The sequence below is a fragment of the Crinia signifera genome, chromosome 3, assembly GCF_055691185.1.
Source record: "Crinia signifera chromosome 3, ASM5569118v1, whole genome shotgun sequence".
In the NCBI taxonomy this organism is placed as follows: domain Eukaryota; kingdom Metazoa; phylum Chordata; class Amphibia; order Anura; family Myobatrachidae; genus Crinia; species Crinia signifera.
This window is the reverse complement of record NC_139219.1, coordinates 332,574,077-332,597,642: the sequence shown is the minus strand read 5'-3', so window position 1 is coordinate 332,597,642 and position 23,566 is coordinate 332,574,077. Positions and strand designations below refer to the sequence as shown.

General features: G+C 52.3%; 1 protein-coding gene across 1 annotated transcript in view; it reads left to right on the top strand.

The window, feature by feature from the left end:
* The first annotated feature begins 8,405 nt into the window (after nt 1-8,405).
* Nucleotides 8,406-23,566, top strand: part of RAB10 (RAB10, member RAS oncogene family) — a 38,030-nt gene continuing 22,869 nt past the window's right edge. The window contains exons 1-2 of the mRNA XM_083178903.1: nt 8,406-8,731; nt 23,299-23,359. Coding sequence (XP_083035029.1) covers nt 8,605-8,731; nt 23,299-23,359 — 188 coding nt within the window. The 5' untranslated portion in view covers nt 8,406-8,604. The remainder of the gene's footprint in view (nt 8,732-23,298; nt 23,360-23,566) is intronic.

The window sequence follows — 23,566 nt, the reverse complement described above, 5'->3', positions numbered from 1 at the left end:
TAACCAACAAAATATTACACCCTACATAGCTACAACAGGGCTAGCTAACAATATATTACACCCTGCATAACTACAACCAGGCTATCCAACAATATATTACACCCTGCATAGCTACAACCAGTGTAACCAACAATATATTACACCCTGCATAGCTACAACCGGGCTATCCAACAATATATTACACCCTGCATAGCTACAACCGGGCTAACCAACAATATATTACACCCTGCATAGCTACAACCAGGCTAACCAACAATATATTACACCCTGCATAGCTACAACCAGTGTAACCAACAATATATTACACCCTACATAGCTACTACAACCGGGCTATCCAACAATATATTACACCCTGCATAGCTACAACCGGGCTATCTAACAATATATTACACCCTGCATAGCTACAACCGGAGTAACCAACAATATATTACACCCTACATAGCTACAACCGGGCTATCCGACAATATATTACACCCTGCATAGCTACAACCGGGCTATCCAACAATATATTACACCCAGCATAGCTACAACCGGGCTAACCAACAATATATTACACCCTGCATAGCTACAACCAGTGTAACCAACAATATATTACACCCTACATAGCTACTACAACCGGGCTACCCAACAATATATTACACCCTGCATAGCTACAACTGGACTAACCAACAATATATTACACCCTACATAGCTACAATCGGAGTAACCAACAATATATTACACCCTACATAACTACAACCAGGCTATCCAATAATATATTACACCCTACATAGCTACAACCAGGCTAACCAACAATATGTTACACTCTGCATAGCTATTACCAGGCTAACCAACAATATATTACACCCTGCATAGCTACTACCAGGCTAACCAACAATATATTACACCCTGCATAGCTACAACCAGGCTAACCAACAATATATTACACCCTGCATAGCTACAACCAGGCTAACCAACAATATATTACACCCTGCATAGCTACAACCGGGCTAACCAACAATATATTATACCCTGCATAGCTACAGCCAGACTAACAAACAAAATATTACACCCTACATAGCTACAACAGGAGTAACCAACAAAATATTATACCCTGCATAGCTACAGCCGGGCTAACCAACAAAATATTACACCCTACATAGCTACAACAGGGCTAGCCAACAATATATTACACCCTGCATAGCTACAACCGGGCTATCCAACAAAATATTACACCCTGCATAGCTACAACCGGGCTAACCAACAATATATTACACCCTGCATAGCTACAACCGGAGTAACCAACAATATATTACACCCGGCATAGCTACAACCGGAGTAACCAACAATATATTACACCCTACATAGCTACAACCGGGCTAGCCAACAATATATTACACCCTACATAGCTACAACCGGGCTATCCAACAATATATTACACCCTACATAGCTACAACCGGAGTAACCAACAATATATTACACCCTGCATAGCTACAACCGGAGTAACCAACAATATATTACACCCTACACAGCTACAACCGGAGTAACCAACAATATATTACACCCTGCATAGCTACAAATGGGCTATCCAACAAAATATTACACCCTAAATAGCTAAAACTGGGCTATCCAACCAAATATTACACCCTGCATAGCTACAACCAGGGCTAGCCAGCAAAATATTACACCCTGCATAGCTACAACCGGGCTATCCAACAATATATTACACCCTGATAACTAGAACCGGAGTAACCAACAATATATTATACCCTACATAGCTACAACCAGTGTAACCAACAATAGATTACACCCTACATAGCTACAACCGGGCTAACCAACAAAATAGAAACCTAGAAACATAGAATGTGACAGCAGATAAGAACCACTTGGCCCATCTAGTCTGCCCCTTTTTTAAACATGTTACCTCAAACCATATTTGATCCTTATTTCTTTGTGAGACACAGGGGCAGGGGTCAGTGTGAGACACATGGGCAGGGCAGGGGTCAGTGGGAGGAAATGAGCCAGGGCAGGGGTCAGTGTGAGGAAGTGAGACAGGGGTCAGTGTGAGACACAGCATCACAGGGGACAGGGATCAGTGTGATGCAGGGGGGCAGGAAAGGGTGACGTACAGTGGTAGCAGTCAGTGTGACGAAGGGGGTCAGAGTGATGCACAAGGGCAGAGGGTCAGGGATCAGTATGATACACAGGGGCAGTGTTACACACAGGGACAGCGGCAAAAGGGATCAGTGTGAGACATGGAGCAGGGGTCAGTATGATGCACAGGGGCAGATTTCAGAGTGAGGAACTGGGGCAGGGGTGGCAGGGATCAGTATGAGTCACAGGGATAGGGTGACGTACATGGGCAGGGGTCAGTGTGAGACAGGGATAGGGTGATGCACAGGGGCAGGGGTCAGTGTGAGACACGGGTAGGGTGATGCACAGGGGCAGGGGTCAGTGTCAGACACGGGTAGGGTGATGGTGAGGGTCAGGGGTCAGTGTGAGACAAATCTCAACTTCATGGGTCAGAATCGAGCTATTTGCTTAGTTTTCCACGTCCGCTCGCCTCGCTGCGCTCGCTACACTATATAAATTCAACTCCATGTTGACATGGATAGTGGGGGTATGAGCATACTAACTATAGTGGGCGCCCAACTAACATATAAGTACCGGAAATAGCAATGCAAGTGTGAAAACCTGCCAGGAACTTCTTTTTATAAGGAGGGCCTGCCAGGATGACATAAACAATTAGTGGCGCGGCCCCTTTAAGAGATTCTCCAGTGCGCGCCCTAGGGAGAACGCACACCTCCCGCGACCCTGAAGTCAGCAGCAACCATGCGCTCATCCCTGACGTTCGGCAAGAACCCGCCACTGCAGGGAGTTGCTTGCTTGGCCCTCACGGTCCCAGCCAGGAGAGGACCCAACAACCGCCCAGACACCTGCCGCCTCTGCCCACACCTCTAGTGCCCTCGGTCTCGGTAAGAACATCCCGTGGTCCAAGAGGCTGTGACAGACCCATTCCTTATCCTCCAGCATCTAAAGGACAGAAACCGGTACAAATTCAGAAAGGGGTGTGGTCATGTGCAAGGGGGGGGGGGCCTGGAGGCAGGCCCAACTCATACTTGCCTACTTTTAAAAACTAGTTTCAGGGAGATTATAGTTGGTAATATAATTTTTCACAGCGCCCATTGAGGGGGCGTGCCATGCTCCACCCAAAGGGCGTGTCTAGTTCCATATATGGAGAGATTGTGAAGAGAGATTGTGAACGTGGCCCCTAGAAGTGTGGGAGTGTACTGCTACATCTGAGGGGAATCTTTTAAAATAACTTATATCCAAATGTAGATGAGCCCCAGAGCAGTTAGTAAGAGATACTTCAGTATACTTGCTAAAGAAAAGTCACTGATACGTGTCAGGGATTGTGCATCTATTCCAATGCTGGGAAATGGTGCTGATGATTCAATGTAAATGTATCTATCTCTCATTCCTTTTTTTCTGAAAAATGTAACAGTGTAATGTGGGAGATTGCTGCTATTTCAGGGAGTCTCCTGCAGAATGCAGGAGGGGAGGTAACTATGATGTAACAGTGTAATGTGGGCTAGGTGACATGAGGGAGATTGCTAGACTAATGAGGGAGAGAGGGAGATTGCTGCTATTTCAGGGAGTCTCCTGCAGAATGCAGGAGGGGAAGTAACTATGATGTAACAGTGTAATGTGGGCTAGGTGACATGAGGGAGATTGCTAGACTAATGAGGGACAGAGGGAGATTGCAGCTATGTCAGGGAGTCTCCTGCAGAATGCAGGAGGGAAGCTAACTATGATGTAACAGTGTAATGTGGGCTAGGGGACATGAGGGAGATTACTAAACTGTTCAGAGAGAGAGGGAGATTGCTAGACTAATGAGGGAGAGAGGGAGATTGCTGTTATGTCACGGAATCTCCTGCAGAATGCAGGAGGGGAGGTAACTATGATGTGACCGTGTAATGTGGGCTAGTTGACATGAGGGAGATTGCTAGACTAATGAGGTAGAGAGAGAGATTGCTGCTATTTCAGGGAGTCTCCTGCAGAATGCAGGAGGGGAGGTAACTATGATGTAACAGTGTAATGTGGGCTAGGTGACATGAGGGAGATTGCTAGACTAATGAGGGACAGAGGGAGATTGCTGCTATGTCAGGGAGTCTCCTGCAGTATGCAGGAGGGGAGGTAACTATGATGTAACAGTGTAATGTGGGCTAGGTGACATGAGGGAGATTGCTAGACTAATGAGGGAGAAAGGGAGATTGCTGTTATGTCAGTGAGTCTCCTGCAGAATGCAGGAGGGGAGGTAACTATGGTGTAACAGTGTAATGCGGGCTAGGTGACATGAGGGAGATTAAAAAGAATAGTGCCTGCGCTGGCTGTTCCAAATAATTGTATCAGACGTTTCTCAAAAAATTAACAACAATTTATTAAAAACACTCAAATAAGTAAAAATCACACTAGGCATACAGATGACTTATAGTCCATATTATGGGGTATATTATCACTGGGATAGCGATTGTGCATATATTAGCTGAGAATGATAAGGTGCTGTGCGATTATATTACCATCCTGGTCGGTCTGGAAGATATTCGTTTAACCAGATGTGGGATCACAGTCCTGAATGTGCCCTATTTTGGGCAGGGGCTTAAACACTCCCCTCAGATGATAATGTCCTTTGGAGACTGGGATTTAGGGATCATGCAGATATCCCAAAAGCTGGAACTCCAGTTTTTCCAGGGAGGACGTCTGTAGATGGTAAATGGCTGTGTCCCTTGTTTTGACAGCAAAGTTCAAACGACCAAAGTTTGGATGTATCCCATTTAGGGAGATGCAGAGTCTCAGGCACCGGGTCTCAGCAGCACAATTGGGGTGTATTTGCAAGGCTCAACGCGTTTCCCTGGATGTAACCTCCGGCTTCTTCAGGAGCAAGTGTATCAATGTGAGTTCCCAGCTCACTATTTATACCTGAGGACTAATTGTCCATAACCTACACCTGAGTGTGATAACAATATAAAAACTTTAAATAACATGAGAAACGTCTCTAACTATATATGAAAGTACATTTTACTTTGAGATGGAGGCAGTCACACGTATACAAATATCTTTTTTATATAAGAAAAAACAGTTTCGTTCACAATTAGATGTTTCATTTTGCGGTCATGTGACCCGGAAGTCTCATACATTATGATAAACCTTGGAGCATGGAAACATAAGAACTGGGCATCAGAATAAGATGAGATCTGCGGCCGTGTGCCAGGGCGATCAGGGATGTGAGAAGGCCCGGGGCTCCACGCACCGATTGCCGGTATCGGTGACGCGATCGCCGCGGGACCTGTCAGCTTACCTGAACGCTGCTCTGTTGTTGCCCGGCAACGCTCCCGGTCATGTGCACGTCACATGACTCGGGGGCGTATCGGACGGCACACTGTGACACGTCTTCTCCTTCTCAGGAGGCCAGGGCGTATGACGCCCTATTCACGCACTGAGGCTCGCGAGAACAGACTGTTCTCATGTTTGTCCGTGCGTGTCTCCAGGTGAGGAGTGTCAGCGTCACTAGGTCGCCTAGCAACAAGCAGAGAGAAGGTCTAATAGACCAAAACACTGTCACGGCCGCATTATCATCAATCTATAGATTTTTCAATATTATAAATATCATACATTTGTACAAAAAAGATCTTATGGTTAAGTTAGTATGACTCTATTCTATTACTTAGTAGATCTTAATCATTCCTACTTTATTTCTTAAAGATGACAAAATCTAGATAGAAGGTATATAGATCAGTAATGATAATTTCCCAAATAATTACAAAAATATGTAATTTCTCAAAGATGTATTCTTTTGCATTTTTATAGAAATACAGAAATATAGAAACACAATAAAGGGTCAGATATGTAATTTAGACAGATTATGGTCTATCAAGATGGATTATACATGAGAAACAATGTGTTTTTATACATATATACATTATTATTCATTTTACAACACTGTGTTCAACTCTATTGATTCGTTTAATCCATCTGGGTGTAATGAATTATATTTGAGAGTCCAATAGATCTCCTGTTTACATAGGATGTTAAATCTATCCCCTCCTCGGGCTGTGTGTGCAATGTGTTCCAGACCTGTTATGGATAAACACGCCGGATTAGAATTGTGATGAATTTTATAGTGTCGTGAGACACTATGTTTTATGAAACCTTTTAGAATGTTACGACGGTGTTCCATAAAGCGAGTTCTCAATGATCTTGTTGTCCTTCCCACGTATGGGAGATTGCAACTACAACGTAACAAGTATATTATATATGTGGAGTCACAGTTCATGAAAGATCTTGGGTTTTCAAGTTTCTTTTGGTACATTTATTTTCTTCAAGAAGCTGGGTGCTAGTATTGTTTTCAAGGTTTTGTTCTTTTTATACACAAAGGCTGGTTGTTTCGGGATGATATTAGAAAGAACCTTGTCCTGATGCAGGACTCTATAGTTGCGAAAAATGATGTTTTTAATATCCCCTGCTCTGGTATTAAATTTGCTTATAAAAGCTATATCCTTTTTATTATTTACATCTTTGGAGGTATTTTTATTTTTGGTCTCATTTTTATTTTTTGTACTTAGAAGATCCTCTCTGCTCATTTTCAGTGCTTTGGAATAGGCTTCATTTAGAAGTTCCTCTGGGTATTCTCTCTCCCTGAAGGAGTTGAACATGGTTTCAGCTTGTATTACAAATTGATCCTCATCTGTACAATTGCGCCGTAGGCGCATAAATTGGCCTTTTGGGATGTTGGTTTTCCAAGGCATATAATGCGCACTTTTGAAATGTACATACACATTTGTATTCACGGGTTTTAGGTAATTTGAGGATATTATCTTATTTTCTCTAGTTTTGAGAGTCACGTCAAGAAAATCAACAGAAACCCTACTATAAGTGTGAGTGAACGATAAATTGTATGAATTCTGATTAAGTGAGTGAACAAATTGAGTGGCTGAGTCTAAATCCCCTTCCCAAATTATAAAAAGATCATCTATGTAGCGGCCATAGAAGACCAGGGTCGACGCCCAGCCGCTCCCCCACACAAGGGCCTCCTCCAACTCGCCCATGTATAGGTTTGCATAGCTGGGCTGTAAATAAAAATCACCGTGAAAAACAAAATAATTGTGTGTGAGAATGAAAGCTATACTGGCCTGAATAAAATCCCTATGTTCCGGCCTGAGGTCCCTGTCTTGAGACAGGTGTCTCTGCACAACTTCACATCCCAGTTTATGTGGGATGTGTGTGTACAGAGCGTTGACATCTAGAGTAAGGAAGGCATAATTTTCCTTCCATACTATCTTCTGGATTTTGGTCAACAGATCGGTGTTGTCTTTTATGTATGACCTCAGGTTCGGAACATAGGGCTGTAAAAGGAAATCTACATAGTGAGAAAGATTTGCTGTGATAGAACTAATACCTGATACTATGGGACGTCTGGGAGGTGAAAAAAGTGACTTGTGAATTTTGGGTAAAGGGAGGGACATGAGGGAGATTGCTGGACTAATGAGGGAGAGAAGGATATTGCTGCTATGTCAGGGAGTCTCCTGCAGAATGCAGGAGGGGAGGTAACTATGATGTAACAGTGTAATGTGGGCTAGGTGACATGAGGGAGATTGCTCACTAATCAGGGAGAGAGGGAGATTGCTGCTATGTCAGGGAGTCTCCTGCAGAATGTAGGATGGTAGGTAACTATGATGTAACAGTGTAATGTGGGCTAGGTGACATGAGGGAGATTGCTAGACTAATGAGGGAGAGAGGGAGATTGCTGCTATGTCAGGGAGTCTCCTGCAGAATGCAGGAGGGGAGGTAACTATGATGTAACAGTGTAATGTGGGCTAGGTGGCATGGGGGAGATTGCTAGACTAATGAGGGACAGAGGGAGATTGCTCCTATGTCAGGGAGTCTCCTGCAGAATGCAGGAGGGGAGATAACTATGGCTCAACGTTCTGGGATTTCAACCTGGGTCTTGACCAGGGTTGGACCCTGGACACTCGCGGGTCCAGGGGCAGTGTGAACATGTAACCCGGTCCCGTTAACTGCAATGTAAAGGTGCCACTGATATCTCCCAGCGCCGGCCTGAGCCCTGCCTCCTGATTGTGTACCTGGCTTGCAAGTGCTTTCTAATGGGAAAGGGGTATTAGAGGTAAGGCCAGGCACAGCTCGTTGGTTCCCTCCTGGAGAGGGTCATGTATCACACGGGTATTTATATACAGTCTGGCTGTCAGTGTCCGTCTGGCGGTGGTATAATAAAGCTCAGTGAGAGCAGTGACGTCATCAGGCGGGTTAGGACCCGTCATACTGCGCGCGCGTCCTCTCCTGGCTGTCACGCACCGTGCGTACGCGCTCCGGCGGGGCAGGGGCGTGCCGGCGTGCGCGCTCCCCGGGCTGCCGCTGCGGCAGGTGGCGCGCATTGGGGGAGGGGCCGCCATTTTGTACGGAGTCTCCCGGCGGCGAGGCCCATTAGCGAAGCGCAGGATCCGGTGTGAGCGGTGCTGAGGAGGCCCCGTGTATGAGGAGACCGCCGAGCGGCGGCAGCTAGTGACAGGGGGGGTCCCAGGCGGAGGCAGCCACACGGACACAGGGCCCATGGCGAAGAAGACGTACGACCTGCTCTTCAAGCTGCTGCTCATCGGGGACTCGGGGGTGGGCAAGACCTGCGTCCTCTTCCGCTTCTCCGACGATGCCTTCAACACCACCTTCATCTCCACCATCGGTAAGAGGGGGGGACGCTGGGCCCGGGGCCTGTGTGATAGAGGAGGGGAGACCTAGTGACCTGTGTGAAGGAGGAGGGAGGACGCCGGGGCCTGTGTGATGGAGGGGGGGGACGCCGGGGCCTGTGTGATGGAGGGGGGGGGCGGACGCCGGGGCCTGTGTGATGGAGGGGGGGACGCCGGGGCCTGTGTGACGGAGGGGGGGACTCTGGGGCCGGGGCCTGTGTGATGGAGAGGGGGACGCCGGGGCCTATGTGATGATGGGGATGGGGGCACTGGGACCTGTGTGATGGTGGGGGCACTGGGACCTGTGTGATGATGGAGGGGGGATGGGGGCACTGGGACCGGTGTGATGGGGGTGGGGGGCACTGGGACCGGTGTGACGGGGGTGGGGGGCACTGGGACCGGTGTGACGGGGGTGGGGGGCACTGGGACCGGTGTGACGGGGGTGGGGGGCACTGGGACCGGTGTGACGGGGGTGGGGGGCACTAGGGACCGGTGTGACGGGGGTGGGGGGCACTGGGACCGGTGTGACGGGGGTGGGGGGCACTGGGACCGGTGTGACGGGGGTGGGGGGCACTGGGACCGGTGTGACGGGGGTGGGGGGCACTGGGACCGGTGTGACGGGGGTGGGGGGCACTGGGACCGGTGTGACGGGGGTGGGGGGCACTGGGACCGGTGTGACGGGGGTGGGGGGCACTGGGACCGGTGTGACGGGGGTGGGGGGCACTGAGACCGGTGTGACGGGGGTGGGGGGCACTGGGACCGGTGTGACGGGGGTGGGGGGCACTGGGACCGGTGTGACGGGGGTGGGGGGCACTGGGACCGGTGTGACGGGGGTGGGGGCACTGGGTCCTGTGTGACGGAGGGGGGCGCTGGGCCCGGGGCCTGTGTGACGGAGGGGGGGACGCCGGGGCCTGTGTGACGGAGGGGGGGGACGCTGGGGCCTGTGTGACGGAGGGGGGGACGCTGGGGCCGGGGCCTGTGTGACGGAGGGGGGGACGCTGGCGCCGGGGCCTGTGTGACGGAGTGGGGGACGCTGGCGCCGGGGCCTGTGTGACGGAGGGGGGGACGCTGGGGCCGGGGCCTGTGTGACGGAAGGGGGGAAGCTGGGGCGTGTGTGACGGAAGGGGGAAGCTGGGGCGTGTGTGACGGAAGGGGGGGACGCTGGGGCCTGTGTGACGGAGGGGGGGACGCTGGGGCCGGGGCCTGTGTGACGGAGGGGGAGGATGCCGGGGCCTGCGTGATGGGGGGGACGGGAACGCTGGGGCTTGTGTGATGGACGGGGACGACGACGCCGGGGCTGGTTTGATGGAGGGGGGGACATAGTGACCGGGGCCTGTGTGATGGAGGAGGGGGGGGGGACTGGGACCTGTGTGATGGAGGGGGGGGGGGGGACTGGGACCTGTGTGATGATGGATGGATGGGGGGGGGGGCGGACTGGGACCGGGACCTGTGTGATGATGGATGGGGGGGGGGGGGGGCGGACTGGGACCTGTGTGATGATGGATGGGGGGGGGGGGGCGGACTGGGACCTGTGTGATGATGGATGGGGGGGGGGGCGGACTGGGACCTGTGTGATGATGGATGGGGGGGGGGGGGGCGGACTGGGACCTGTGTGATGATGGATGGGGGGGGGGGGTGCAGACTGGGACCTGTGTGATGATGGATGGGGGGGGGGGGGGCGGACTGGGACCTGTGTGATGATGGATGGGGGGGGGGCGCTGGGACCTGTGTGATGATGGATGGGGGGGACACCTGGGCCTGTGTGACGGAGGGGGGGACACTGGGGCCGGGGCCTATGACGGAGGGGTGGACGCTGGGGCCGGGGCCTGCGTGATGGGGGGGACGGGAACGCTGGGGCTTGTGTGATGGACGGGGACGACGACGCCGGGGCCGGTTTGATGGAGGGGGGGACATAGTGACCGGGGCCTGTGTGATGGAGGAGGGGGGGGGGGACTGGGATCTGTGTGATGGAGGGGGGGGGGGACTGGGACCTGTGTGATGATGGATGGGGGGGGGGGCGGACTGGGACCTGTGTGATGATGGATGGGGGACACACCGGGGCCTGTGTGACGGAGGGGGGGACGCTGGGGCCGGGGCCTATGACGGAGGGGGGGACGCTGGGGCCGTGGCCTGTGTGATGAGGGGGGGGGGGACGCTGGGGCCGGGGGCTGTGTGATGGAGGGACGGGACTCTGGGGCCGGGGGCTGTATGATGGAGGGGGGGGGACGCTGGAGCCTGTGATGGAGGGGGGGGGACGCTGGAGCCTGTGTGATGGAGGGGGGGACGCTGGGGTCGGTGCCTGTGTGATGGAGGGGGGGGATGACACGCTGGGGCCTATGTGATGGAGGAGGAGACGACGATGGGCCCGGGGCCTGTGTGATGGAGGGGGAGACACTGGGGCAGGGGCCTGTGTGATGGAGGGGGGGACGCCGGGGCCTGTGTGATGGAGGGGGGGACGCCGGGACCTGTGTGATGGAGGGGGGGACGCCGGGGCCTGTGTGATGGAGGGGGACGACGATGCTGGGGCCGGAGCCTGTTTGATGGAGGGGGGGGGGGCATAGTGACCGGGGCCTGTGTGGTGGTGGGGGAACATAGTGACCGGGGCCTGTGTGGTGGTGGGGGAACATAGTGACCGGGGCCTGTGTGGTGGTGGGGGAACATAGTGACCGGGGCCAGTGTGGTGGTGGGGGAACATAGTGACCGGGGCCTGTGTGGTGGTGGGGGAACATAGTGACCGGGGCCTGTGTGGTGGTGGGGGAACATAGTGACCGGGGCCTGTGTGGTGGTGGGGGAACATAGTGACCGGGGCCTGTGTGGTGGTGGGGGAACATAGTGACCGGGGCCTGTGTGGTGGTGGGGGAACATAGTGACCGGGGCCTGTGTGGTGGTGGGGGAACATAGTGACCGGGGCCTGTGTGGTGGTGGGGGAACATAGTGACCGGGGCCTGTGTGGTGGTGGGGGAACATAGTGACCGGGGCCTGTGTGGTGGTGGGGGAACATAGTGACCGGGGCCTGTGTGGTGGTGGGGGAACATAGTGACCGGGGCCTGTGTGGTGGTGGGGGAACATAGTGACCGGGGCCTGTGTGGTGGTGGGGGAACATAGTGACCGGGGCCTGTGTGGTGGTGGGGGAACATAGTGACCGTGGCCTGTGTGATGGAGTGGGGGGCATAGTGACCGGGGCCTGTGTGATGGAGTGGTAGGGGGGAACATAGTGACCAGGGCTTGTGTGATGGAGTGGGGGGAGCATAGTGACCGGGGCCTGTGTGATGGAGTGGGGGGGGGCATAGTGACCGGGGCCTGTGTGATGGAGTGGGAGGGGGGAACATAGTGACCAGGGCTTGTGTGATGGAGTGGGGGGAGCATAGTGACTGGGGCCTGTGTGATGGAGTGGGGGGGCATAGTGACCGGGGCCTGTGTGATGGAGGGGGGCACTGGGACCTGTGTGATGATTGGGGGGGGGGACACTGGGACCTGTGTGATGATGGGGGGGGATGACACTGGGACCTGTGTGATGATGGGGGGGGACGACGACACTGGGACCTGTGTGATGATGGGGGGGGACGACGACACTGGGACCTGTGTGATGATGGGGGACGACGACAACACTGGGACCTGTGTGATGGGGGGGACGACACTGGGACCTGTGTGAAGGGGGGGGGGGGGGGGCGACGACACTGGGACCTGTGTGATGGGGACGACGACACTGGGGCCTGTGTGATGGGGACGACGACACTGGGACCTGTGTGATGGGGGGGACGACACTGGGACCTGTGTGATGGGGGGGCGCACTGGGATCTGTGTGATGGGGGGAGGGGGCGCGCACTGGGATCTGTGTGATGGGAGGGGGGGCACTGGGATCTGTGTGATGGGAGGGGGGGGCACTGGGATCTGTGTGATGATGGGGGGTGGTGGCACTGGGACCTGTGTGATGATGGAGGGGGGGGGGGTGGATGACTCTGGGACCTGTGTGATGAGGGAGGGGACAGACATACATCGGTACCTTTGTGATGAAGAAGGGGGGGACCTGTGTGATGTGGACGTCTGATGTGGGTGAAATATATAGTAATGGTGTGATACATGGGCAGGGTACTCGGTAATTTGGAGGCTGTTGCACTTGTACTATAATGGTGTGACATTGATACAGGAATGTGTCATAGCGAATATCTTTAAATGAATGATTTTAGAAGTCACTTTGGATTTCCGCAGCCTCTGACTTCATCTTTGTGTTTACAGGTTATTGTGGTCTATTCTGTATGAGGTGCAACAAATGTCCTCAGCTGCGTACACATACCAAGTGTTTGTCATTAACAGGGAATTAGGTGTAGGGTAAGATGCACAGCAGAATGCCATAGTGTAAGTATCACACCGCAGATTGGGGCAGGACCCGTAGCCATGCCAAGTATTGGGCAACTCACTGGTTCGGAGGTGGGCACAGTGGCAGGGGGGGAGGGCGGCTCAATGCCTACATAAGTGGTGACCTCAGACTCCTCCAGCAGGTGTCTACGGGCGCAAATCCTGGAGGCCGCAACATCGGCAGATTATCATTCATCCGCTGGGTGCTGAATCTCTGCTGCGTAACTGAAGGGAGGAGGAGACAAGGGTGCAGAGCGTTGGGTACATGGTATGTGCTAGGGTAGAACAAGAGTGAAGCCCATCCTATCGGGAGAGGTTGGATTGGTGGAATGAGATAAATGATGGAAGGCAGCAGTGATCTTCTGAGTCTTACACATGGCTTATAGACACTTTTGGTTGTTTAATGGCACCCAAAATAGCATTTCCCCTTCATTTTATATGGGGCAATATGCAATTGTTGGTGTGGCCATTGTTTTATCGTGCTCATTGCGCCCTTTAACTGTATAATGGCTAAACCAGATTGAAGTGCCGGACGCGCCACCAGTAGTGTGGTTTGGGTGTCCAAGCGGGCCTTGGCACATTTCTGCTTGCCAGCAGGAGGCGCGTGAAGCAGAAATGGCGTCAGCGTGCCCGTTTATTGGTGTTATTCCTAGCATAGTCCTGCCTGATGCTAGTATAGTGCATTACACACTACCGGTGTATTGGTTACGGCCGCTGGGCCACGAAGTGACATCTAAGGACCAGCTAATTGCTGGGAGGTGACGAGTACTACCACAGCTGGCGTGTATGCAATGACTATTTCCGTTTGATGTTGTTTTATTGCGGTTGGTGACATAAACCTCGGTGACTGGCGCACTCCTCAGTCCCTGAGAAGTGTGGGGGTCCCCGAAGGGCTGTGCTCTTGGTGCTGCATGAGATGTAACCAGGCCCCTGGCTCAGTGACAGAACCGCATCATTGCTGATAAACAGAGCAAAGTTCAGCTGGGAGTTCTGTAACAGTCAGTGTTGTGTTTCCCGGCCAATAGGGGTGTGGCGTGTTTCACGCATTGGGTTCTGCAATGCAAACAGTGCACCTACTGCCCACGCATGGAAGATTGCAATTAGATTTGCCATGCAGGATGGTAGTGTCTGGCATCAGGGGGGCATTCGCTTTATTCAGAGCTAGCCTGGTCAACCTGTGCAACTACAAGTCCCAGGACGCACTGCCACAGTTTTTGCTTTTTCTGGTAGCGTGGCAGTGCATGCTGGAACTTGTAGTTGCACAACAACTGGCCAGATTGATTTGTCATGTGTCTGAACTGTAAAATGATTTTCCCCGGTGATGTGGTTTGGCAGCTGCACAATAGGGGGGGGGGGGGGGAGGGAAGGAAGGTTAGACACCTGTGTGTGATAGGGTCAGGGCCTATGTGCGCTGTAATCACTGCCGTTCGGCCTGGTCACTAAGCCTGCCCTAACATGGAGCAGTGGTAAGATGATAGCTGCACGTCGGGGAGGCCCGCACTGACTCATCACAAGCCCTGAGTGAGTCGCAGCGAGGGCCGCTGAGGGGAATGCCAAGTAATGCCCCAGGCTGCGTGTGAGCCACATGTCTAGGCCTGTAGTGCAGAGAGTGCCAGCGTCTGACATGCTGAGGCTCCATATAGCTGTGTCACTGCTTCCTATGGCCCTAGGGATCACCTGCACTGGCTGTGCTTAGAGTACACGTCATGGGGGAACCATGCAGCGTTAGGCCCCTGTGCATCCCTCACCGGGCCCGCCCTGTCCTTTGTTCCATAACTGTATGCCTGTAATAAGAGTATGAGGTCTGCTGTCTTATGTATAACATGGTAGCACTGGGCCCGAGCGAGCTGCAGTCATTTCCCTCCTGTCACACTGGGAATCACAGAAATAACCCGCTGCCGTCAATCTGTTCTGCTCTCAAAGGCAGCTGGTCCCATTGTCGTTAACCCTATGGTTGCCGTGTTATCTGGCTTGGGAGGCCCTGGAGTAGCTGTGGGGTGACTACAGGAGAATCCTCTGCATGCTGATGGTCAGAGGTGTAATCCCTGCACGTCCCCTCACAGTACGGAGAATCCGCCTTATATACAGTCATTTATATAGCGCATACATATTCCACAGCGCTGTACAGAGGTGATATGAGCAGTAACATCAGTCCCTGCCCCAGTGGAGCTTACAATCTATATTCCCTACCACATGTACACGCACACAGACATTTTAGGGTTAATTTTTGTTAGGAGCCAATTAACCTACCTGTATATTTTTGGATTGAGGGAGGAAACGGGAGTACCCGGAGGAAACCCACGCAAGCACGGGGAGAATATACAAACTCCACACATGCATCATGGCCTTGTTTACTATGGCCGCTGTCACTTAGTGAGTAATGATCGGTCCCCAGCATGATGTCAGTGTCACATGATGCATAGGTATAGCGTGGGATCACCTGTTCCAGGACGATGATGAGGATGGCTGCTGTGTCCACAGTGAAACGGATACCTGGAGCTGCTGGGGGCCGGAGATGGGGAAGAGATTTGGAAGAACTACTGTAACTGTATTGCTGTGTTCCTGCATAAATCTGACCCTGTGTGGCAGTGCCGGCTCCGTGTCCTGTACACACAGCGATGTACGTTAGGTGACTGCTGTGGGGGACTTTACATCCGTCACCCCCCGCGATTACTATCTGGGCTCTGCTGCAGCCCGCCGTCCCCATAGTGCCACCAGCGTTATGTATGGCTTACTTCACACATAAACCTTACTATAGCCCACCCACGTAGGCCTGGCCTCTATTTACCATCCCTGTAAACATTGGCAGCTGAAGGGTACCAGCGGAGGATGTCAATGCTGAAGTTAGTGTAGCATTATGTTCCTCATGTAGATTACAGGGGTGGCAGACCGGCTGGCATCAGTCAGATGGTGGGGGGTGGGTGTACCTGGCAGACCCCTAGTGCATCAGTCAGTAATTCGGATACCCCTTCCTTGCTTTATTCATACCTCAGATCTCTGTTATGCTGGGTACACACCACAACGATTTGGCCGCAATCCCTGAAATTTCCACCAATTAAATTGGACTTGTTTTAGATCCGGTCCCGATCCGCTGGTCGATTTGGGGATCCTACCTGCTGCAGTCAGGGCTTGTAAATGATCCCTTCTGCTGGGTACGGATGGTGATTGGATGGGATGCAGATCGTCTGCTTTAACAGAGCGTGCGACCATCGTACTATTGTCTAATGATGATGATCGTTCTGGTGTGTACCCTACATAAGGGTGCCTCACACCTCCTCCCCATCAGAACACGCGTGTGTGGTGTGTGTGTATTACATCTGTGTACACCTGTCAGCGCAGTGATTGTAGTCTGCCAGTCATTATACAGCCGCAGTGTTTGCTGGGGTCATGTGCAGACAGGGACATACTTTCTCTTTATGCCGGTGCTGTGTTATCTGATGTCAGCTCTGTCCACATTAATGCTGCATTATAACAATAGCATGTTGCTGAATTATTTATTGGTATGTGCTTGGGATGTAGGTGTATCAGATAACCCCCTCCTCGTTCTCCTGTCTGTTCCGTAGCTGTTGCTGTGTCTGTAGCACTGATGGTACATAAGGGGTAGATACACTGTCCTGCTGCTGGACATTACCGTAGGCCGGTCTGCACCTCCGTAGTGTCCGGTATCTCAGCTGTCCCTGTCCTCATCTCCATTGTGCAGTTGTCAGCCCTGTTGTGTGCTGATTGCTGGGCTGTTTCTGCACTGTCTCCTGTCACATGCTGCCTGATAGCCTGGCAGGTTCACCAGGCCTCCCTATATTGTGTGCTGGTTCTGTACAAGGTCTAGTCACCAGGTACGAGGCAGCTGGTGGCCTGGTGCGGGAGTCGGTGGGTGCATGGTAGCCGGTGGCCTGGTGCGGTAGTTGGTGGGTGCGTGGTAGCCGGTGGCCTGGTGCGGGAGTCGGTGGGTGCATGGTAGCCGGTGGCCTGGTGCGGGAGTTGGTGGGTGCGTGGTAGCCGGTGGCCTGGCGCGGGAGTTGGTGGGTGCGTGGTAGCCGGTGGCCTGGTGCGGGAGTCGGCGGGTGCGTGGTAGCCGGTGGCCTGGTGCGGGAGTCGGCGGGTGCGTGGTAGCCGGTGGCCTGGTGCGGGAGTCGGCGGGTGCGCGGCAGCCTGTAGCCAGAGTGAATCGTGGCTGGCGAAATATGGGAGCCTGTCCCTACTTTCATACTATGGCTAAGATGTGTCTGCTGGTTCCTAGTACTGTACCTGTGGGGATCGGCCTGCTGGATGAGGGCACAGTGCTCAATGTATAACTTGGCTTATCTGTGTAACGTTTTCATGTTTCCGGGCGTGAGAACGCTGTCTGTATAACGTGCTGCTTGTGACCCACAACCATTATGCCTCAGTCTCTCTGAGCTGCGTGTGAGCAGAGCTGCAATGTGCAGTGAAATGACCCTGACCGCGTGCCGTGGAGCCGCAGAGGTGCTGGGATCCGGGGCCACGCTACACAGATAAGGGTTTGCTATAAATACATGCCTGTGATATAATGGCTGAGGAATGCCTGGGTTATATACATTGTTACTTCCCTGACCTCCCGCTATACAGCGTTCCTATGGCGACCTCATCCCTGTGTCGGAATGTTCCTGTGGTCCGCCCCACTTACAGCTAGCATTGTGGCTTGTGCTGCAGGATGGGGCGATAAGCGCTGAGTAACGCAGTACGCACGGGCGCGAGTACAGAGCCGCTGCGGTGATCGCCATTGGCCCATGAGTTGCTGTTTTGCAGCCGTATTACAGGATAGTTATCCCCTCCTTACCTTGCAGCGCGCTCAGCCCATTGAGAAGCCTTCAGGAATTATCCCAATCCAGATTTTTGATGACCTTTTACCTGATTCTGGCACCCGTAATTACTGCCCACCGTCTCTTGGCGCTTTTCACACTTTATTTTTGTGGTGGTTACTTTAGCTGGGTTTGACGCGGTATAATCTAGTGCTTTTGGGAGGTGCCAAGCGCAGAAAACAATGGGCACCGTGCCGAGTGTCCACATACAGAACCATCTGAGGCATTTGGATCGCACCCTGTATATCTAGCCATAGCTGTGATACTAATACATCGTGCCGATGCTGTATGCCCGCAAGGACGCTCTGCTGTGTCATATGGGAATCTGTATGTGAATGGGCAGCACAGTGCTTGGCATTGCCCTCTGATGTTGGTTCAGTGTGTTTCCTCTCTGGGTGCTTTTTCTATTGCATGTACTGTGGGCATGTGTGTATGGCAGGGCATGTGTGTATGGCAGGGCATGTACTTGTACTGTGGGCATGTGTGCATGGCAGGGCATGTACTGGTACTGTGTGCATGGCAGGGCATGTACTGGTACTGTGGGCATGTGTGCATGGCAGGGCATGTACTGTGGGCATGTGTGTATGGCAGGGTATGTACTGGTACTGTGTGCATGTGTGTGTGGCAGGGCATGTAGCTCTGGCACAGATACTGACTCTCGTATGACCACTATATAAACATGTATGACGGTAATGATTGGTGTGGGCCCAGCATAACGTGCTCATTAGTGATTTCTGTTGTCCTATGTATGTGCGTGTAGTTGGGGGCCACAGCTGCCTGTTCTCAGCCACTGGTATAATCCGGCTTAGCAGGGCAAACCTACCCCTCCAGATTGTGCCACCAATTACATACAGCATGTCCGAATACATGGGTAAATGTATGGCGCTTATTGGCCATTCTGCTCCAATATGTAAATTGCCAGTTAGGAGCTGATTTTGTTTATGGGGATGCTAGACCCCACCCTCCCAGCTTCATACACTTATCCCACACTAGTGTAAGTTGCACGGTTTGGTGCCTGAGATAGCCGTGATAGGTAATACCCATGTTCAGCACCCACGTTTGTGTATTGGGCAGCCATCTGTGCCACTTGGCTACGTTCCCCAGTTATATAATAATGATGCTTTGTTAGACGTACGGTACTCTGTCGCGTATATAAATAGCAGGGAAGTGGATGCATCCTCGCTGCGTCCTGCGATCTGTAGTAGTTGGGTGATGGGCTCAGTGCATTCCTCGCTGAAATGTCTGCATTGATCTCTGGGCAATGAATGGAGAGCTGCCCTTTTGTTGCGCTCTTTCATACCAGTAGAAAACCCGTCTTTGTGTCTCAGTATAACATGTTACTTCCCTTCCCTGCTCTCCTCTCATACAATCATTCTGCCTTTGTGTGCGGCCCCTGGGAACCTGCGCTGGACGCTCTGCCCTTTCCCCACGTAGCTGTGTCACAGCTGGACTTCTGCTTCACCAGCACAAATCTGCGGCTGGGATAACATGGAAGTGATTGTGTAAGAGTAAGCGTGCCAGCTGATGGTGATCTCACGTGCTATTTCCAGGCTCACTATTGCCCAATGGTCCTGAGAGTAAGACTGGAGCATTGCTGCATAAATGTGACCAGGGATCCTGATATACTGCTCACCTGCTCCGGTATGAGGAGAATTACACCACCCACATAAAACGAGGCTCTGCGGGAGTGCTGGTTGGGTGCATAGTACTCTGTGCTGCATCTGTATGGTATAACAATGCTGGTTGGGTGCATAGTACTCTGTGCTACATCTGTATGGTATAACAATGCTGGTTGGGTGCATAGTACTGTGCTGCAGGGAGGCTGTGAGATCACTGTCAGCGCTCTGTACAGTATAATGCTGGTTGGGTGCATAGTATTCTGTGCTACATCTGTATGGTATAACAATGCTGGTTGGGTGCATAGTACTGTGCTGCAGAAAGGCTGTGAGATCACACTGTCGGCTCTCTGTACAGTATAATGCTGGTTGGGTGCATAGTACTGTGCTGCAGGGAGGCTGTGAGATCAGCGCTCTGTACATTATAACAATGCTGGTTGGGTGCATAGTACAGTGTTGCAGGGAGGCTGTGAGATCACACTGTCAGCACTGTGTACAGTATAACAATGCTGGTTGGGTGCATAGTACTGTGCCACAGGGAGGCTGTGAGATCACTGTCAGCACTGTGTACAGTATAACAATGCTGGTTGGGTGCATAGTACTGTGCTGCAGGGAGGCTGTGAGATCACACTGTCAGCGCTCTGTACAGTATAACAATGCTGGTTGGGTGCATAGTACAGTGCTGCAGGGAGGCTGTGCTGGTTGGGTGCATAGTACTCTGTGCTACATCTGTATGGTATAACAATGCTGGTTGGGGGCATTGTACTGTGCTGCAGGGAGGCTGTGGGATCACACTGGCGGCTCTCTGTACAGTATAATGCTGGTTGGGTGCATAGTACTGTGCCGCAGGGAGGCTGTGAGATCACACGGTCAGCACTGTGTACAGTATAACAATGCTGGTTGGGTGCATAGTACTGTGCTGCAGAGAGGCTGTGAGATCAGCACTCTGTACATTATAACAATGCTGGTTGGGTGCATAGTACAGTGTTGCAGGGAGGCTGTGAGATCACACTGTCAGCACTGTTTACAGTATAACAATGCTGATTGGGTGCATAGTACAGTGCTGCAGGGAGGCTGTGAGATCAGTCGGCTCTCTGTACAGTATAATGCTGGTTGGGTGCATAGTACTCTGTGCTACATCTGTATGGTATAACAATGCTGGTTGGGTGCATAGTACTGTGCTGCAGGGAGGCTGTGCTGGTTGGGTGCATAGTACTCTGTGCTACATCTGTATGGTATAACAATTCTGGTTGGGGGCATTGTACTGTGCTGCAGGGAGGCTGTGGGATCACACTGGCGGCTCTCTGTACAGTATAATGCTGGTTGGGTGCATAGTACTGTGCCGCAGGGAGGCTGTGAGATCACACGGTCAGCACTGTGTACAGTATAACAATGCTGGTTGGGTGCATAGTACTGTGCTGCAGAGAGGCTGTGAGATCAGCACTCTGTACATTATAACAATGCTGGTTGGGTGCATAGTACAGTGTTGCAGGGAGGCTGTGAGATCACACTGTCAGCACTGTGTACAGTATAACAATGCTGATTGGGTGCATAGTACAGTGCTGCAGGGAGGCTGTGAGATCAGTCGGCTCTCTGTACAGTATAATGCTGGTTGGGTGCATAGTACTCTGTGCTACATCTGTATGGTATAACAATGCTGGTTGGGTGCATAGTACTGTGCTGCAGGGAGGCTGTGCTGGTTGGGTGCATAGTACTCTGTGCTACATCTGTATGGTATAACAATGCTGGTTGGGTGCACAGTACTGTGCTGCAGGGAGGCTGTGAGATCACACTGTCAGAGCGTACAGTATAATGCTGGTTGGGTGCATAGTACTCTGTGCTACATCTGTATGGTATAACAATGCTGGGTGGGGGCATTGTACTGTGCTGCAGGGAGGCTGTGAGATCACACTGTCGGCTCTCTGTACAGTATAATGCTGGTTGGGTGCATAGTACTGTGCTGCAGGGAGGCTGTGAGATCACACTGTCAGCACTGTGTACAGTATAACAATGCTGGTTGGGTGCATAGTACTGTGCTGCAGGGAGGCTGTGAGATAGCACTGTGTACAGTATAACAATGCTGGTTGGGTGCATAGTACTGTGCTGCAGGGAGGCTGTGCTGGTTGGGTGCATAGTACTCTGTGCTACATCTGTATGGTATAACAATGCTGGTTGGGTGCACAGTACTGTGCTGCAGGGAGGCTGTGAGATCACACTGTCAGAGCGTACAGTATAATGCTGGTTGGGTGCATAGTACTCTGTGCTACATCTGTATGGTATAACAATGCTGGGTGGGGGCATTGTACTGTGCTGCAGGGAGGCTGTGAGATCACACTGTCGGCTCTCTGTACAGTATAATGCTGGTTGGGTGCATAGTACTGTGCTGCAGGGAGGCTGTGAGATCACACTGTCAGCACTGTGTACAGTATAACAATGCTGGTTGGGTGCATAGTACTGTGCTGCAGGGAGGCTGTGAGATAGCACTGTGTACAGTATAACAATGCTGGTTGGGTGCACAGTACTGTGCTGCACTGAGGCTGTGAGATAGCACTGTGTACAGTATAACAATGCTGGTTGGGTGCACAGTACTCTCGCGCCGGTTGCTGTGCACCACATCTAGCACAGTCCTGGGGAAAGGTTACCAGCATGTGACAGCTGTGATAAATGAGCACATTCCTGACATAATCTCTGTGGTTGGGTTCCCATATGTGGAAATGGTTAGTGTCCTATCACTGAGGGGGATAGACTCCATCCTGCTGCATGCTGTCATAGCTGGAAGTGTGTGCAGGGATCGCCCAGTCATTACCTCCCCTCATACTGCAGTCATCACAGCTGGGGCGTAATATTGTGAACGTGTGTAACAGCAGCCATTGTGGCAGTGAGCGTAGTCCTCTCCTCGGGGCCCTCTGGCATTATACCACCCAGGGACGGGCCGCCCCTGCTTACAGACTGTGCACGTGTGATACAAGGAAAGGGGGTTATGGATCTGCACAGACTTTGGTAGTCATTTAGAACATTCGAAAATGATCATTTATTTCACCAATATGAAGGACTACCTTTATAGATTATTGTAGTCATGACACATTTGTCTTACCGTTTGCCTCTTGCAAACAAACCCCCTCCTAGACTGTGCTTGTGTGTAACAATATGTGGGAGCTACTGCAGCAGCCATTGTGGCAGTGAGCATTTGTGTGCTCGCTGTGTGTACGGGACGCAGAGGGACGGGATGTGTGCTCGCTGTGTGTGCGGGACGCAGAGGGACGGGACTTGTGCTTGCTGTGTGTACGGGACGTGTGCTCGCTGTGTGTACGGGACGCAGAGGGACGGGACATGTTCTCGCTGTGTGTACGGGACGCAGAGGGACGGAACGTGTGCTCGCTGTGTGTACGGGACGCAGAGGGACGGAACGTGTGCTCGCTGTGTGTACGGGACGCAGAGGGACGGAACGTGTGCTCGATGTGTGTATGGGACGCAAAGGGACGGGACGTGTGCTCGATGTGTGTACGGGACGCAGAGGGATGGGACGTGCGCACGCTGTGTGTAGGGAACGCAGAGGGATGGGATGTGGGCTCGGGACGCAGAGGAATGGGACGTGGGCTCGGGACGCAGAGGAATGGGACGTGGGCTCGGGACGCAGAGGAATGGGACGTGGGCTCGGGACGCAGAGGGGTGGGACGTGTGCTTGCTGTGTGTTCAAGGGATCCAGGGTAGAACATACGATGTACTCGCTGTGTACGGTGGAAGATACTAATTGCATAATTGCATCTCTTTCAGGTATAGACTTCAAGATCAAAACTGTGGAATTACAAGGAAAGAAGATCAAACTACAGATCTGGTGAGTGATCGTTATGTGCTACAGCTGGAATTCTCCATTACACTTGGCAGCTCATGTATACAGGAGTATCTTGTAGTGTTCACTCTAGCAATTGGAGGGTGCTGACCGCCAGGCAGGGTGCTTTTTTCAATCGGGAGTGCATATTTTATATTAGAAATTTACATTACAAATAATTTTTTTTAATATAAAACCCACTAAGATTACGCC